General features: G+C 54.1%; 1 protein-coding gene across 1 annotated transcript; it reads left to right on the top strand.

Moving 5' to 3' along the window:
- The first annotated feature begins 11,846 nt into the window (after nt 1–11,846).
- Nucleotides 11,847–14,831, top strand: Vgf (VGF nerve growth factor inducible). The gene is made up of 2 exons (XM_052168130.1): nt 11,847–12,063; nt 12,572–14,831. The coding sequence occupies exon 2, from the start codon at nt 12,592–12,594 to the stop codon at nt 14,443–14,445; it is 1,854 nt and encodes a 617-aa protein (XP_052024090.1). The 5' UTR covers nt 11,847–12,063; nt 12,572–12,591; the 3' UTR covers nt 14,446–14,831.
- Nucleotides 14,832–15,293: the final 462 nt, after the last annotated feature.

Raw genomic sequence — 15,293 nt, 5'->3', positions numbered from 1 at the left:
CCAACCCCATAGTTCTGTCTTTTCTCTTCAGGCTGGGTTTAGAGGCACAGGTGAAGTAAAACGAGGCTTCCTCCCCTAATGTGGAAGTTGGACAACTTAACCTTCTCAAACACCAATCTCCTATTAAGAAGAAGAAGGAGGAGGAGGAGGAAGAGAAGGAGGGGGAGGAGGAGGAGGAGGAGGAGGAGGAGGAGGAGGAGGAGGAGAAGAAGAAGAAGAGGAAGAAGAAGAAGAAGAAAAGAAGAAGAAGAAGAAGAAGAAGAAGAAGAAGATGAAAAAGAAGAAGAAGAAACCTTGTGGTTGTTAATTTTTATTATTTATTTGAGACAGGGACTGATAATATGGCCCTAGGTAGCTTGGAAGTCACTATGTAGGCTAGGCTGGCCTTGAACTTATAGAGATGGGTCTGTCTCTGCCTCTAGGATTCAAGAAAAGCAACTGTTGCTACACTTGGGTATTTTTTAAAAAATATTATCATATATTATTTCTATACAATAAGAAGTTTCAGTCATTGCACATGTATCTAGCTTAAAGCATTCTGATCAGATTCCCTCCCCATCACCCTCTCTCTCTCATCCCATTGCCTGCTCCTAGTTTTGTTTGTGTTGCTGTGGTAAAAACCAATCTAGGGAAGAAAGGGTTCGCTTCAGCTCACGCTCCCAGTCACAGATCATCCCAACAGAGAAGTCAAGGTGCCAAGGTGCTCACATCACACCCACAGTCCAGAGCACGGAGAAATGAACGCCTGTGCGCTCAGGGTGCAGCTTGGTTTGTTCACTCTTGCACAGTCCAGGACCCTCAGCCTAGGGAACGGTGCTGCCCACAGTGGGCTGGGTCTTCCCCTCTCTCCGAATTAATGAATGGAGACAATCCCACACAGACACACCCACAGGCCAATGCGGTTTAGACAGTCCATGAGACTTTCTTCCTAGGCGAGTCTAGGATGTGAGAGGTGGACAATTGAAAGTAGCTGTCACACGCCGTGATTCTCTTCCTCTTCCCAACTATTTCTCCTATTTTTATGGCTTAGTGGTGTGTGTGTGTGTGTGTGTGTGTGTGGTGTCTGTGTGTATAACAATGTGTTTCATCGGGATTGTTTACCGATGATAAATGACTGCTTATTTCCAGGAGCATAGGTGACATACCAGCCGCTACACCACTGAAGAAACTGTCACACCTCCTGTAGCAGCCATTAACTTCTGTTGATCCTCAAGGGGCAAAGCCTTATGATCCTTCCCTCCTCTGTGACAGGATGTTGATGGTCTGAGTCTGGTGCAGATCTTATACACATAGAGCCTTGTGATCTTTGGGGGTCCCAGGGGGAACGCTGATCTGCTTTAAGCCTAGTTTCTTAGCTTAGAAGTTATTGCTTCACCTTATCTGGACTGACCTGTCTGGAGGCGGATTAGAAAGACCCAGACAAGAAAGAGCTGGAATTCTTTAAAAAAAATTTTTTAGGGGCTGGAGAAATGCCTTAAGGCAGTGGTTCTCAACTTTTCTGACACTGAGACCCTTCAATAGCTTCTTGTTACCATGACTCCCATCCATAAATTATTTTCATTGCTACTTCATAACTGCAGTTTTGCTACTGTTATAAACCACAATCTAAATATCTGATATGCAGGTTGCCTGATATGTGACTCCTGTGAAAGTGTGGTTCGACCCCCCCAAAAGAGCCACACTCAAAACCCATGGATTGGAAATGGCTGGTGTAAGCAGTACATACTGAGCCGGGGGTGAGGGGGTGAGGTGGCGGCGGCGGCGGTGGCGGCGACAGCAGCACATGCCTGTAATCCCAGCACTCTGGGAGGCAGAGGCAGGCAGATTTCTGAGTTCGAAGCCAGCCTGGTCTACAGAGTGAGTTCCAGGACAGCCAGGGCTATACAGAGAAACCCTGTCTTGAAAAAACCAAATCCAAAAAAAACAAAACAAAACAAAACAAAACAAAACAAAAAAACCCACCCCCACCCCCCAAAAAAGTGCATACTGCTCTCACAGAGGACTTCAGTTCTGTTCCCAGTGCCTACTTTGGGAAGATCACAATTGTCTGTAATTCTAGTTCCTGGGACTCTGATGCCCTTGGGTACATGCTTAGTACTTGGCACATGTTTCACGGACATACATGCAGAAAGAAGTATCCATACAAAAATAAAGAAAAGAAAAACAGCAGTATTTCCCTCAAACACCTTTCGGTGCCATACCTGGTTCCCTTCCTTAGAGCCAGGGTTATCCTCTTTAAAGTAAATCAGCACATAAATGCCAGCCAAGCTAATATTATCCCTTACAGAGTCGCAGGCCTGTGTCCCTGGGGTGACTAATGAGGTTTCATCAGGTAATAATTAGCTGAAAGAGCGTGGAGGATTTGATTGATTGTGTGGTTCATTTGATTGGTTGTGTGGTTTGTATGGAGGAGACCAGATCTGGACTTGGCAGTCATCAGGACTTAGGGATGGGGGGGGGGTTCTTTTCTCTTTGGCCATGTCTCTGGGCAGAGAAAATAGAACTGGCCACCAAGAGCACGCTGGGCTCAGCAGGAGACTTGGAGGAAGGGATGAGTAAAACTGTTTTGTGGGAGATTTGAGCAGTAGAGCAGGAAGGAGAGAAGAGGAGGAGGGCAGGGGAAGACTGTGGTGGAGAATTTGGATCAGGAGTGGCGCCGGAAGAAGGGGGGTGGGGGAAAGGGGAGCTGGGTGTGGGGTGGCACAAAGCTTGAATACCCGCACTCTGGAGACAGAGACAAGCTGATCTCTAACTTAGAGGCCAGCCTGGCCTAGCTACATAGTGAGTTCCAGGCCAGGCCAAGGAGAAGGATGAAGAAAAGTGAAGCGGGTGGGGGGAGAAGAAGGGAGGGGAAGGGGAAAGGAGAGGGAAGGGCAGGGAGGAGGAAAAGAAGGAAGAATTCCAAATGGGAAGAAAATAGTTTGTAGTTTGTTCCCTATAAAAAGGCAGACGAATTTGGGATAGGCAGTAGAGAAGTCTCCACAGGGACAGAACAGAGAGTGGAGGGTCAGAAGGGAGAAGGGAGGAGAGGCAACAAAGATTCAGATTAGCGTAGGCAGCAAGCTGAAGTGTGAGTGAGTCTTGGGGCTAGAGACAGGGATACACAGGGATACACAGGGATACGGCCCATGGCGATGGTTTGGACTCGGATGCTCTTGCAGCGGCAGAGCTAGGACTCCTAGGAAATGGTTCTCCACCAGCTCCAGACACCAGCTCCACTGCTCTCCTAGAATCCGAGACTTGTCCGTCTGTGCTCGGTGGACCCATGGTCAGGCGAGCCCACAGTGATGCCCGGGATGAGAGTGAGGCTGGGAGGGAGCCCCCTAGCGACCTAGGACCTCAGGATCATGTTGGAATCCGTGGCGCGAGCCTGGAGACCCTAAAGAAGCTGAAGGAAACCCAGCTGGCAGCAGAGGCCGCGCGTGGTACCCTGAGGATGCTGCACTGTTTCTGCTCACAGCCAGTCAAGCAACAGTCACAGGGGCCAAGGCTGGTGTGGCTCATCCGAGGCAACCGTCTGCTCCCCCCCCCCTTTTTTTTTTGGATTTGTTTTTTTCGAGACAGGGTTTCTCTGTGTAGCCCTGGCTGTCCTGGAACTCACTCTGGAGACCAGGCTGGCCTCGAACTCAGAAATCCGCCTGCCTCTGCCTCCCAGGCGTGCGCCACCACCACCTGGCTTGAAGAAATACTTCTTAAACACGGAGCTGGTGGGGAAGGACAAAGGATGCTTAGATGGCCTGGCATCCCATCTCCATGGCCAACTAAATGACCCTGCCAATTCTTCAAGATCCTAAAATATCCTCATTTGAACCTTCATGCCTCCCCTCCCCCACTCAATCTTTTGAGCCACATCCCTCCATTTCATCCCTTTTTGGAGACCCAGGAATCCAAACAGCTGGATCTCCTGCCTACTCCAAATGCATTCATCTTTCTATGGGGATCCAGGTAGTAGGATCCTTTTGACCGGTCCATCCCTGCTGCTTTGGCAGGGGCAGGGGAGGGGGACTCAGACTTCACTTCACCTCCAATCATCTCCCGTGTAGTGGCCCAGTTGAGAGCGATTGTGGGAGTGATGATTTTGCTAAAGACCAGTCAGCTCTCTGGCCTCCCAGTGCACCTTCATTAGTGGCCCCCTTTGAGGACATCCTTTTAGCCCCATTCACCAGTGGAGGTTCCTGCGGGCCTAGCCGGGCTAGGGTCAACATCGCTGCCCACCATCTTCATGCGGGGGCAAGCTAAGACATGGTCCTCCCGCTGCTGTCTCTCTGTGTCTCTGCAGCGCGACCACCGCTATCTAGGATGGCTGGTGTGATCAACAGCTACAATTCAAGGCCAGAGGCCTGGAACTGCAGGCAGACAGCGCATGCTATGCCCGCGCCCCTCCCCCAGTTCTGCCGGGCGGGGGGGGGGGGGGAAGGCCAGTGTTGTCTTCAGCAGCTGCCGTGCTCTTCTGCGCAAGTGTAGAACCAGCAGCAGTGGCACCTGCAGCGACCAGCCACGTGCCTAGCCTGCTCCAGCTCTAACTTGACAGCCCAGCTGCTCTCACAGCTGGCTGACTTGTCAGACCAGCCTAGGAGGACTGGGCTGGTCAAGGGTTCCACTGCACACACAGGACCTGCTGGAGAGATGGACATTTAAATCCTCTCCTGCAGAAAGGATCGCGAAGCTCCTTAGAACCCCTCCCCTCCTGCAGATCCCGAGTCAGCCCCGCCTCTTCCATTCCCAAGCTCTGACCCCATGGAAAAAGGGTGATTTTTTTAAAAACAAACACCCCCTCGCTTTTTTTCACATTTAATTTGTGTATGTGTGAGAGCGCATGCGTATGGCACCGTACACGTGTAACGTTTAGATTGTTTCTCTACATAGCTCTTGGGGCTCAGTCCCAGGTTGTCAGGAAGCCTTTGACCACTAGGCCTATCTTGCAGGCCCTATCCTGCGATCTAATAATAAATCTTTTGAAGATTTATTTTATTTCATGTGTCTGGGTGTTTTACCATATTTGTGTTTAGTCCCAGAAGAGGTCAGAAGTCGACCCTGGAGCCTCTGAAATTAGAGTTACAGATGGATGGATGGCTGTGAGCCACTCTGTAAGTGCTGGGGACTGAACTCGGCCCTCTAAAAGAACAAGTGCTTTTAACTGCTCCTCCTCCCTCCTCTTTTAAAGGTTTGTTTTTAATTCTTTTTAAATCGTATCTTTATTTTATGTGTGTGGATATTTTGTCTGTATGCGTGTCTGAGAGCCATGTACATGGAGTTCCCAAGGCGACCAGAAGGGGGTGCTATATTATTTGGAAGTGGAGTGATGGTTTTGGGACTCCTCTGTGTGTGTGTGTGTGTGTGTATGTGTGTGTGTGTGTGTGTGTTGGGAACCAACTCTTAACCGCTGAGCTATCTCTCCAGCTCCTCAATTCTTTTGTTTTATTTTCCAAGTCAGAGTTTCTCTGTGTAGCCCTGGCTGTCTTGGAACTTGCTCTGTAGACCAGGCTGGCCTCGAACTCAGAGATTTGCCTGCCTCTGCCTCCCAGGTGCTAGGATCAAAGGATAGCACCACCACTGCCCGGCCTTTCTTTCTTTTTTTAAAAGATTTATTTATTTATTATTCATAAGTACACTGTAGCTGTCTTCAGACACCCCAGAAGAGGGCATCAGATCCCATTACGGATGGTTGTGAGCCACCATGTGGTTGCTGGGATTTGAACTCAGGACCTTCAGAAGAGCAGTCAGTGCTCTTAACCACTGAGCCATCTCTCCAGCCCGGCCTTTTCTTCTTAAGGCAGCATCTCATGTGTCCCAGGCTGTTCTGAATTTGGCATGAAGCTGAGGATGGCTTCGAACTCCTGATCCCTTTACTTCTACTCCCAAGGGTTAGAGTTATGGGCATGCCTGAAGAGGTCAAGTTTACCCCTGGGTGCTGGGGATGGAAGTCAGGGCTTTATGCATTCAAGGCAAAAAGCTCTCTACCAACTAAGCTACACCCCAGCCTCAGCCTGGACCCTTTCTGCTTAAACATGAAAAGTACCTGTTGTGTTTTGAGAGTGTGATCTCCTTTGCTGGATCTCCACGCTGGCTAGAGGGAGAGAACGAACTCAGAGAGATCCGGGTGGTTACCAAGTCACCTTCAGTTGCCAGGAGCCTCATTAGAGCCTATAACCTAAGAGAGCCCTGAGCATGCGCAAAACCCCTCTCTGGGTGATGCTGTCGGCTTGAACCGGGGAACAGTTGCTAGGGAAATGTTACCTCCAGCACAGCATTTGCTGGAGACAGAATCCAAGGTGTGGGCAGTGGAGGGCTCCAGGAGGTTTCGGTGTACGCAAAAGGGGGCAGCCATTGCTGTCTAATTCTTCCCAGTTCGTCCCCTAAAGCTACTCTGCTCTGCCTCAGCCTGGCCATGCTATCTTCCTGGGCATTTCCACTATGGCCATATAACAGTAAAGGGTCTTTGATCCTTCCTCTGTATGTGTTTGTTTCTCTTCTTGTCCATGGCGAAGGATGACACCCCCCTCCCCGCCCCACCCAGGGCTGACGTTCAAGCAGCCTGTATTCAGGAGGATCTCTAAGTCCTGTAACAATTGGGCTAATGATATCCTGGGGCAGGGGGGGCAGTGGGGCGGGGGCTGCTGTCCGTTGCACTCCCCCACCTCCTCCAAACAGAAGAAAGAACCTAGGTTGTGTCTGAGCTAGCCCGGGGCCTCTGTTTCTCCTAGATTTAGGAACGAATCGCTACCTAAATTCTGTGCATTCGTCTCCTAAGTTCACTCTGTCATCCAAGATCAGCCTCTCTTAACCCCAGGATCTAGGAGTCTTAACTCCCACCTCTTCGGACCGTGCTTTTCAGGTGCTCTGAATTCCCCCATTTCTGGGTGGGTAGAGCGTGACAGAGAAGGGAAGGAGGTGGAAAGACCCTGGGTGCCACTCCCCCCTCAACCCCCCTCCCCGCTCCTGAGTGGCGGAGACTGCGATCCTCAGTCCTACCACACGGGGGCGCCAGAACAAGCGCGGACGCGGGCGAGGCAGCGCAAGGTGGTTCTCGTCCGTGTGAGTGCGCCCATGGGTGTCTTTGTGTGTCTGTGTTTCTGTACATACGTGTGCGAGCCAAGGGGGTGTCTGGGTGGGATGTATTCAGGGCATCAAACCTGACGTATCCCCCTGAAACAGGTACTCCAAGTGTCTTTTCTTTTTATGAGGATGCTTAATGTTACTGGGTTCGTGATGATGGGGAGGCAGGCTACTTATGTGTATTGTCGCGTGCGTGTGCACAGTGCGGGCTGTGAGTCCCCGAAACTGCGTGTTGATTTTTGAAGTCACGTTTTATGAAGGTTCTTTTTTTTTTCAGCCCTCTCTCCCACCACCCTGGAAAAAAAAAGGAATTGGGGCTATCAGCACAAATTGCTGTCACTCCGGGCACATCCTCAGCATTAAGTCTGGGTGACTGTGCTAAGTGAAGTGTGACATTGTGTTTGTTAAGTAGGTGTGTCTCAGAGTCGGAGAGTAACTCGGTAAGAGCGGGTTGTGTCGTGTGACAGGTGGATTTTGGAGGGGGTTGGAGCAAGATTATGGAAGCGTACAATTTCTCTTGTTAGTTGTGAATATCACCGTCATGGTGTGTGTGAGTGCAAATACATGTGTGTGTTTGTGTGTGCGCACACACACGAATGTATGTGGTATGTTTCTCTTTCTAGGTCTCTCCATTAGCTGTCTCTCTGTGTCTCTCCCATCTCTGTCTCTGTTTCCTTTGGCTTGGTGACTCATCTTTGCGGCAATGGCCTCCCCCGGCTTGCCGGGTCTCCCCTCCCCCACTCAGGAGTGCGTGTGTGAGGGGGGTCTAATGGAATGGAACCTTGGGACTAAAAATCAGAGTGAGAATCCCCCTCACCCATCATGTATCATTCAGAACCCTCTGCTGGCCCCCTTCCTCACCCTCTCCAAGTTCCTTTCCAGACTTCTCCATCTTTGGGTTGGCTTGGGGAGGGGGTGTAACAAGAATGGATTCTAAGTCCGACCATTTCCGAGGGTCATTAATGCCTTTTTGGTTTTGTTTTTAGTTCACAGTAGGGACCCCTGTCTCCTTATAGAGTCCCCCCTCTCCTTGCCAATTTCCACCCCTTCCCATGGCTGACGAAATAAAAGGCTGCAGAGGTGAGTCACGGTTGGGGGAGGGGAGCAGAGAAAGGGGGGGCTGGGTGAGCTGCAGGGGCTGGGGTGGTTTGACGAAGCCCCTGCTCTCTCCCTCTCTCTCCCAGACCTCCTAAAGCCCCCATCCCTGGTTTTCCAAGCCTTCACCTCCGCAATCATTGTTTTGCTGAATCTCTTCTTCTCCTTCTACTCCTGGAATGCATGAGAGATTCAGATATCAGGACCACAGTAGACAGGGCTATATACACAAGTCAGAGCAAACGTCCGGTGTCCCCTCCAGGGCCTCATCTTAGCTCTGCCTTTGACAGTAGTGTCTCCCCATGTCATCTTTTTTTTTTTTCTCACCATCTTCCTGCTCTCCCTAACCTTAGGAACTAGCCCCTTGTCTTGGTCTTTTCCCCTGTGTAGAAGCAGGAGAGCCTTAAGAGGTGATAGCTGGGGCTAGGATTGGGTGGATAGCGTGTAGCTCAGTTGGTAGAGCGCTTGCTTGCCTAGCACACATGAAGCCCTGAGTTCAATCCCCAACTCTGCATAAACTGGGCACTGTGGAGCCTATCAGTCATCCTAGCACTTAGGAGGGAAAGACGGTCTGGTCAGATAGTCAAGGTCATCTTCAGTCAGGTCAGATAGTCAAGGTCATCTTCAGTCAGGATGAGTTTGGAGGCCAGTTTGGGTTACTTCCCAAAAACAACAAAACAAAATAACAACAAAGGGTGAGGCTACCAAAGGCAGGGGTCATCCCTGGGAGGGGCAGTGTGATGTGCGACTGAGCTGAATTAGAGGCCAGGGAGAGAGACATAGAGTCCGCAGAGCAGGAAGGCGGGAGGGGGTCCAGCCCTATGGAGTGAAATCGCCAAACCTGTTGCCTTTAGGATCTGATTGCCTTCTACCTTCTGATGATGACCAAGAGTCTTGGGATACGAGATTTTTGAGCAGTTCCTTGGCTTCCCAGAAAAAAAGGAAGGATGGGGAGTTGGGACTGGTGATAGAGAAATAAGGAATGTCCCCAAGAGCCAGGGACAAGGACGTGGGGGCTGCAGAGAAGTGGCTTCAATTATGAGACGTATTGCCCCAGATTCATGGAGAATAAGAGAGAGGGACAGAAATATTAAAATGCAAAGAAGTTCACATCGGCATAGCCACACTCCAGTAGGCAGTAAAGGAGATCCAGGAATGCACAAAGACACACACACACACACACACACACACACACACACACACAAAACCAGTCACCAGGTCTGGGTGCATACAAAGACCCCAAACAGCACAGGTGTGCCTACAATCCCAAGAGATTAGAATTTCACTGGCATGCCAGCAGTCACACAGTGACAAATAGCAAGAGAAGCCCCTCCCCCCCATTTAAACTGGAACCATACCCAGTTTCAAACCTGATTCGCTTGCTTCTCCCTGTTTTTCCTCCTTTTCTGCTCTGCCTTGGGTCTTTTTAATCTCTGTCCAGAGAAGAACACACACAGGTACATGCAACACGAGGGTACATGCGTCCACACGCAGGCACACACAGGTACACGGTTCCTTTAAGTGTCTAGCTCCTTTCCCTGGAACTCAAACTTAGAGTCTTCACTCCCATCAGGAAGCCCCTTTGTCGAGCTCTCTTTCCCCTCCCTTTGCTCTCCAAAGGTTTCCCCTCCCCCTCTCTAAACCACCAGCTTTCTGATTCACCTCCCAGAAGGAGGATAACGTGACCCCCCCGCCCCCCCCCCAGCCCACTGTTCCAGGGAACCAGGCAGAGAAGATGAAGGAAGATGGGGAGGGAAAAGAGGAGGAGGTTCTAGTCACAGCCTCTGGATAGTTGTGTGGTGTGTGCGGTGTGGTCAGATACTGCTGTGTTGTTGTTGTTGTTGTTGGTGGTGGTGGTGGTGGTGGTGGTGGTGTGTCTTTAGCCCCCCCCTCCTTTCTTTGGAATATCGACTGTCACCTTGGTTCTCAAGTTTGTTTATTTTCTTTCTCTCTCCTTTAGCCTGCTCCTTCAACCTGCTTCAGGTTCTTTTCCTTCCCTCCCCCTGGCCCCATCTCTTCTCTTTCCTCTCACCCCACCTTTTCTCCGCAGAGCTGATGGGGTTTCTTCTGGGAAAGTCAAGCCACTGATGGAAGGGAGAAGCCACTGCTGGATATAGAGAGAAAGCACGTGAGTGAGTGTGTGTGTGTGTGTGTGTGTGTGTGTGCACGCGCGCGCGCCCCGGCGCGTGCACGAGCCAGGGGCTTAAAATGAGGGTCAGTAACAGGATGGCATGAGGGGGCTGACTCTGAAAGAGGCTCTGAGACCCTCCAGACGCCCTCCCCATTCTGGTTTCCAAAGTGTCAGGGGCGCGGGGTCTTTGCGTGTGTGCCTATAAGCACCCCCTGTGTCCGCAGTCCTTGTGTGTCTGCTGTGTGTCATTGTCCCCCCCCTTTCCCTGCCCACGCCCCCGCACTGCTCTCCGCCTGCACCGCAGCCCCCTCCAGCCTCCCTCCCTCCCTCCCCTTCATTCCTGCAGTAGCAGCTCCCAGGGCCACCTTTCCCTCTCCTCTACCCCCTCCCCATTTCCGTCCTCCCATCCCACCCCCGCCCACGTCTGGTCTCCCTTCACCGGACCCGGCTGGCTGATAGATTTTCTGCGCAATCTCTGCGTCATCGCCCCCCTACTCCCGGAACCTCTAGCTGTCCAAGCCCCCAGCCCCAACCCCTCTGGGCAGGAGATACGGTCGAAGGGTCTGATGGCTGAGAGGGTCCATCTCTGACGTCGCAGTGCACCCCCCTCCGGTCGCGTTCAGTCCTCCCCTTTAAGCGGTAGAGAGAAATGGAGTTGAGTCACCCTCCCCACCTGCTCTACCCCCTCCCCACCTGGTCTGCTCTCGCCCTCCAAATGTCCTTGGGTGGGGGCTGTGGGGATGGGGAAATGAGCTGAAGGCTGTGGGAGAGTTGAATTAAAAAGAGGCACAACAGGGACCCCCTAACAACCTCAGCGAAGTCCGTTGGCCCGAAGGACAGACACACCTTTTTCCCCACCCCCTTCAGACACGAACTGCTTTGAACAGACACGACCCAGAGGCACACGCGTCGTCAATCTTTCCCCTTTCTCTCTAGACTAGGACCCTTTCCAAGGTGATTACCCAAACCGCAAGGTCCACCCATCTGCGCTGACCCTGGGCGGGCATCCCGCACCGCGCAGATCCACCCCCTCCTCTCAGGTTCAAGTCGTCCTTGGGCGTGCTCCCTATAGACCATACTGTGGCGGAGTAGGGAGCCAGGCCCCTTCCCCGGCTTTCAAACCCTTACCGTCCCCCCACCCATCCAGTACTGGTCTTTTACTGGCGCCCAATTAGATGCTGGCGGTGCCCTCTTCTGCTCAGCAACGCGGGCTCCGCGCCGCAAGCGCTTTGTAACCCACCCTCCCGCCTTCTGGCTCCTCTGTACCCACCCTTCCATTCATTTTTACATTCATTCATTCATCCTTTTCTCCTCGTCTCTCCTTCATTCATTCATAGCCCCCTGCCCCGCCCGCCTCGACATTTCATTCATTCATTCATTCATTCATTTCCCGGAGCTCGGCTAGCGCACGCCCCTCTAGCCGAGGGCCCTACTGCGCAAGTGCAGGCCGGGAGCGACGCTTATCCTCCAATCACGGGCCTTCCAGCGTCCACCAGGCACCCGCCCGCTTCCCCATGAATGAACATTGACGTCAATGGGGCGGGGCTAGCCCACGTGACCCCGCGCTCCCCTTTATAAGGCAGCTGCGGTGCGGGCGCTGTCCAGCGTGCTGAAGCCGGAGCGAGAGCGCTGTTGCTGACCCAGCTGAGCCCAGCTCCTAGGACGCCAGCCCTCGACCATCGCTCACACTCCAGCCACGGAACGGAGCCAAGGCGGACCGGTCCTGATTTCCCCCCTGCCCCGACCCTTCTCTCCACCTCCAGCCGTCGTGACACCGGCTGGTAAATACTCCGCTGTCCATCCCTCCAACCCTCTTCACTCGTGGGCGTGAAGGGAGGATTTTTCTTTCCTTATGGGGTATTGAGAGCATAGCGGTGTGCCCCCGGGAAGGGTCTTTGGTAAACGGGGAGTCTCTGCTTTTCTGTCGCTGATGAAGTCACCCACGCACCATCCGGGGAGTCCTGTGGGGAGGGAACAGACCCCCCCTCCCGCTTATCATTGCTGTTTAGTACGCGGGCGCTGGCTGAAAAATGACTTAGGGAAGGGGGAACAGGAGGCACTGGGAAGCCAGATCGAGGATTGCGGGCGTTCTCTGCCCATTTGCACGACCCCAGAGCTCGCCACATCTTTCTTGTTCTCTGCTAAACGTTTCTCTTTGGGTAAGGTTAGAGAAATGAGGGAAACCCCGGATTTCCTGCTTAAAGGTGGGGGGGGGGAGGGAATGCAGAAATAGAAAGCGGGGAATTCTTATAGAAATCCTCTATTTCTTTGAATTCTTCTATTTTTCAGTCTCTGGCAGCCCGTTGGTCATGAAAACCTTCACGTTGCCGGCATCCGTCGTCTTCTGCTTCCTTCTGCTGATCCAGGGGTTGGGAGCAGCGCCCCCCGGGCGCTCCGATGCTTATCCTCCTCCCCTCGGCTCTGAGCATAATGGGCAGGTAGCTGAGGACGCAGTGTCCAGCCCAAAGGATGACAGCGTCCCAGAGGTCCGAGCTGCTCGGAATTCCGAGCCTCAGGACCAGGGAGAGCTCTTCCAGGGCGTGGATCCCCGGGCGCTGGCCTCGGTACTGTTGCAGGCACTGGACCGTCCGGCCTCGCCCCCAGCAGTCCCGGGAGGTTCCCAGCAGGGAACACCCGAAGAAGCAGCAGAAGCTCTGCTGACCGAGTCCGTGCGCAGTCAGACCCATAGCCTCCCGGCACCAGAAATCCAAGCGCCCGCCGTGGCCCCCCCTCGCCCTCAGACTCAGGACACCGATCCGGAGGCGGACGACCGCTCAGAAGAGCTGGAGGCGCTAGCATCCTTGCTCCAAGAACTTCGAGATTTCAGTCCGAGCAATGCTAAGCGCCAGCAAGAGACAGCGGCAGCAGAGACTGAAACCCGCACACACACGCTGACCCGAGTCAACCTGGAGAGCCCCGGGCCAGAGCGCGTATGGCGCGCTTCCTGGGGAGAGTTCCAGGCGCGCGTTCCGGAGCGCGCTCCTCTGCCGCCCCCGGTCCCTTCTCAATTCCAGGCTCGAATGTCCGAAAGCGCTCCCCTTCCCGAAACCCATCAGTTCGGGGAAGGAGTGTCCTCCCCTAAAACACATCTAGGTGAGACTTTGACACCCTTATCCAAGGCGTACCAAAGTCTAGGTGGCCCCTTCCCTAAGGTGCGCCGGCTCGAGGGCTCATTCTTGGGCGGCTCCGAGGCAGGAGAGCGCCTGCTTCAGCAAGGGTTAGCTCAGGTAGAGGCAGGGAGGAGACAGGCGGAGGCCACCCGGCAGGCCGCGGCTCAAGAAGAGCGGCTGGCCGATCTCGCCTCCGACCTGCTGCTCCAGTATCTGCTGCAGGGCGGAGCCCGGCAGCGCGATCTCGGGGGTCGCGGGCTGCAGGAGACGCTGCAAGAGCGGGAGAACGAGAGGGAGGAGGAGGCGGAGCAGGAGAGACGCGGTGGTGGGGAGGACGATGTGGGGGAAGAGGATGAGGAGGCGGCGGAGGCGGAGGCAGAGGCAGAGGAGGCGGAGAGGGCGCGGCAGAACGCGCTCCTGTTCGCTGAAGAGGAAGACGGGGAAGCTGGAGCCGAGGACAAGCGCTCCCAGGAGGAGGCGCCAGGCCATCGGCGGAAGGATGCTGAGGGGGCAGAGGAGGGCGGGGAGGAGGATGACGACGACGAGGAGATGGATCCGCAGACGATCGATAGTCTCATTGAACTGTCCACCAAACTCCACCTGCCAGCAGACGATGTGGTCAGCATCATCGAAGAGGTGGAGGAGAAACGGAAGCGGAAGAAGAACGCCCCTCCCGAGCCGGTGCCGCCCCCTAGGGCTGCTCCAGCCCCGACCCATGTCCGCTCCCCGCAGCCCCCACCTCCCGCCCCGGCCCGGGATGAGTTGCCGGACTGGAACGAAGTGCTCCCACCCTGGGATCGGGAGGAGGATGAGGTGTTTCCCCCGGGGCCCTATCACCCCTTCCCAAACTACATTCGGCCGCGGACACTGCAGCCGCCCGCATCCTCCCGCCGCCGTCACTTCCATCACGCCTTGCCACCTGCGCGCCACCATCCGGATCTGGAGGCCCAGGCCAGGCGCGCGCAGGAGGAAGCGGACGCGGAGGAGCGCCGGCTGCAGGAGCAGGAGGAGCTGGAGAATTACATTGAGCACGTGCTGCTGCACCGCCCGTGACCCGCCCCGGCCCCGCCCCCGCGCGCCCGCTCGCAGCTGCGCGCCACCACGCCCCCCTCCGTGTCGCTCCTCCTCCCTCTCGGTGTTTGCATGCGCCCTGGCTCCGCCCCTCGGCTGCCGCCCGACCCCGCCCCACAAGGCCCCGCCTCGGGTTCTGTCAGCACCGGACCTGTCAGACTTCCCCCGGGGTCTGCATGGGTGTGTGGTTTGTGCGAGTCCCCTTACACCCCCACTTCCTCCAGGGGCCTCGTACCCATCTAGTTTCCCTAGTGACTTCCAGGTCTCAAATGGGGAAAAGCTGTTCTATTTAATCGTGTGAAGTGTCTGTCTCCCAGCCTTGGGGCCCCCGGAGCCACCCCCCTTCTCCAAATTGCTGTGAACTTACCCACTTCTCCGTCTCTGTTGTAAATACCCCTCACGGAGGAAATAGTTTTGCTAAGAAATAAAAGTGACTATTTTATTAGGACTTTGTTTTCCGTTATTCACCCGTCCCCTTGGGCCTACCTGGTCCTCTCCAAGGGGCGGTGAGGGAAGCGCCGGTCAGCACAGGCTCTCTAACTCTCTGACTAAAGCCAGGCTGGGTGGGAGAAAGGTGTGAAGGTGAACCTGGGAAGGGAATGTTCTAGTAATACCTATTAAGGAGCACACCTTTGGGGCCAGTGAGACGGTCCGGTGGGGAAAGGCGCACGTTGCCAAGCAAGACATGAGTGTAATACCGGGGTTCCTTCCACATGACAGCAAAGGACTGACTACTGCAAGTTCTCTTCCTGACCTCCACACGCGCCCCCCCCTTTGTACGCTCACCCACCCACAAAACAAATAGACGTATTAAAAACCCAAACAAAATA

The sequence above is a fragment of the Apodemus sylvaticus genome, chromosome 22 (assembly GCF_947179515.1).
Source record: "Apodemus sylvaticus chromosome 22, mApoSyl1.1, whole genome shotgun sequence".
NCBI lineage: Eukaryota > Metazoa > Chordata > Mammalia > Rodentia > Muridae > Apodemus > Apodemus sylvaticus.
This window is presented reverse-complemented; position numbering and strand designations above follow the sequence as displayed.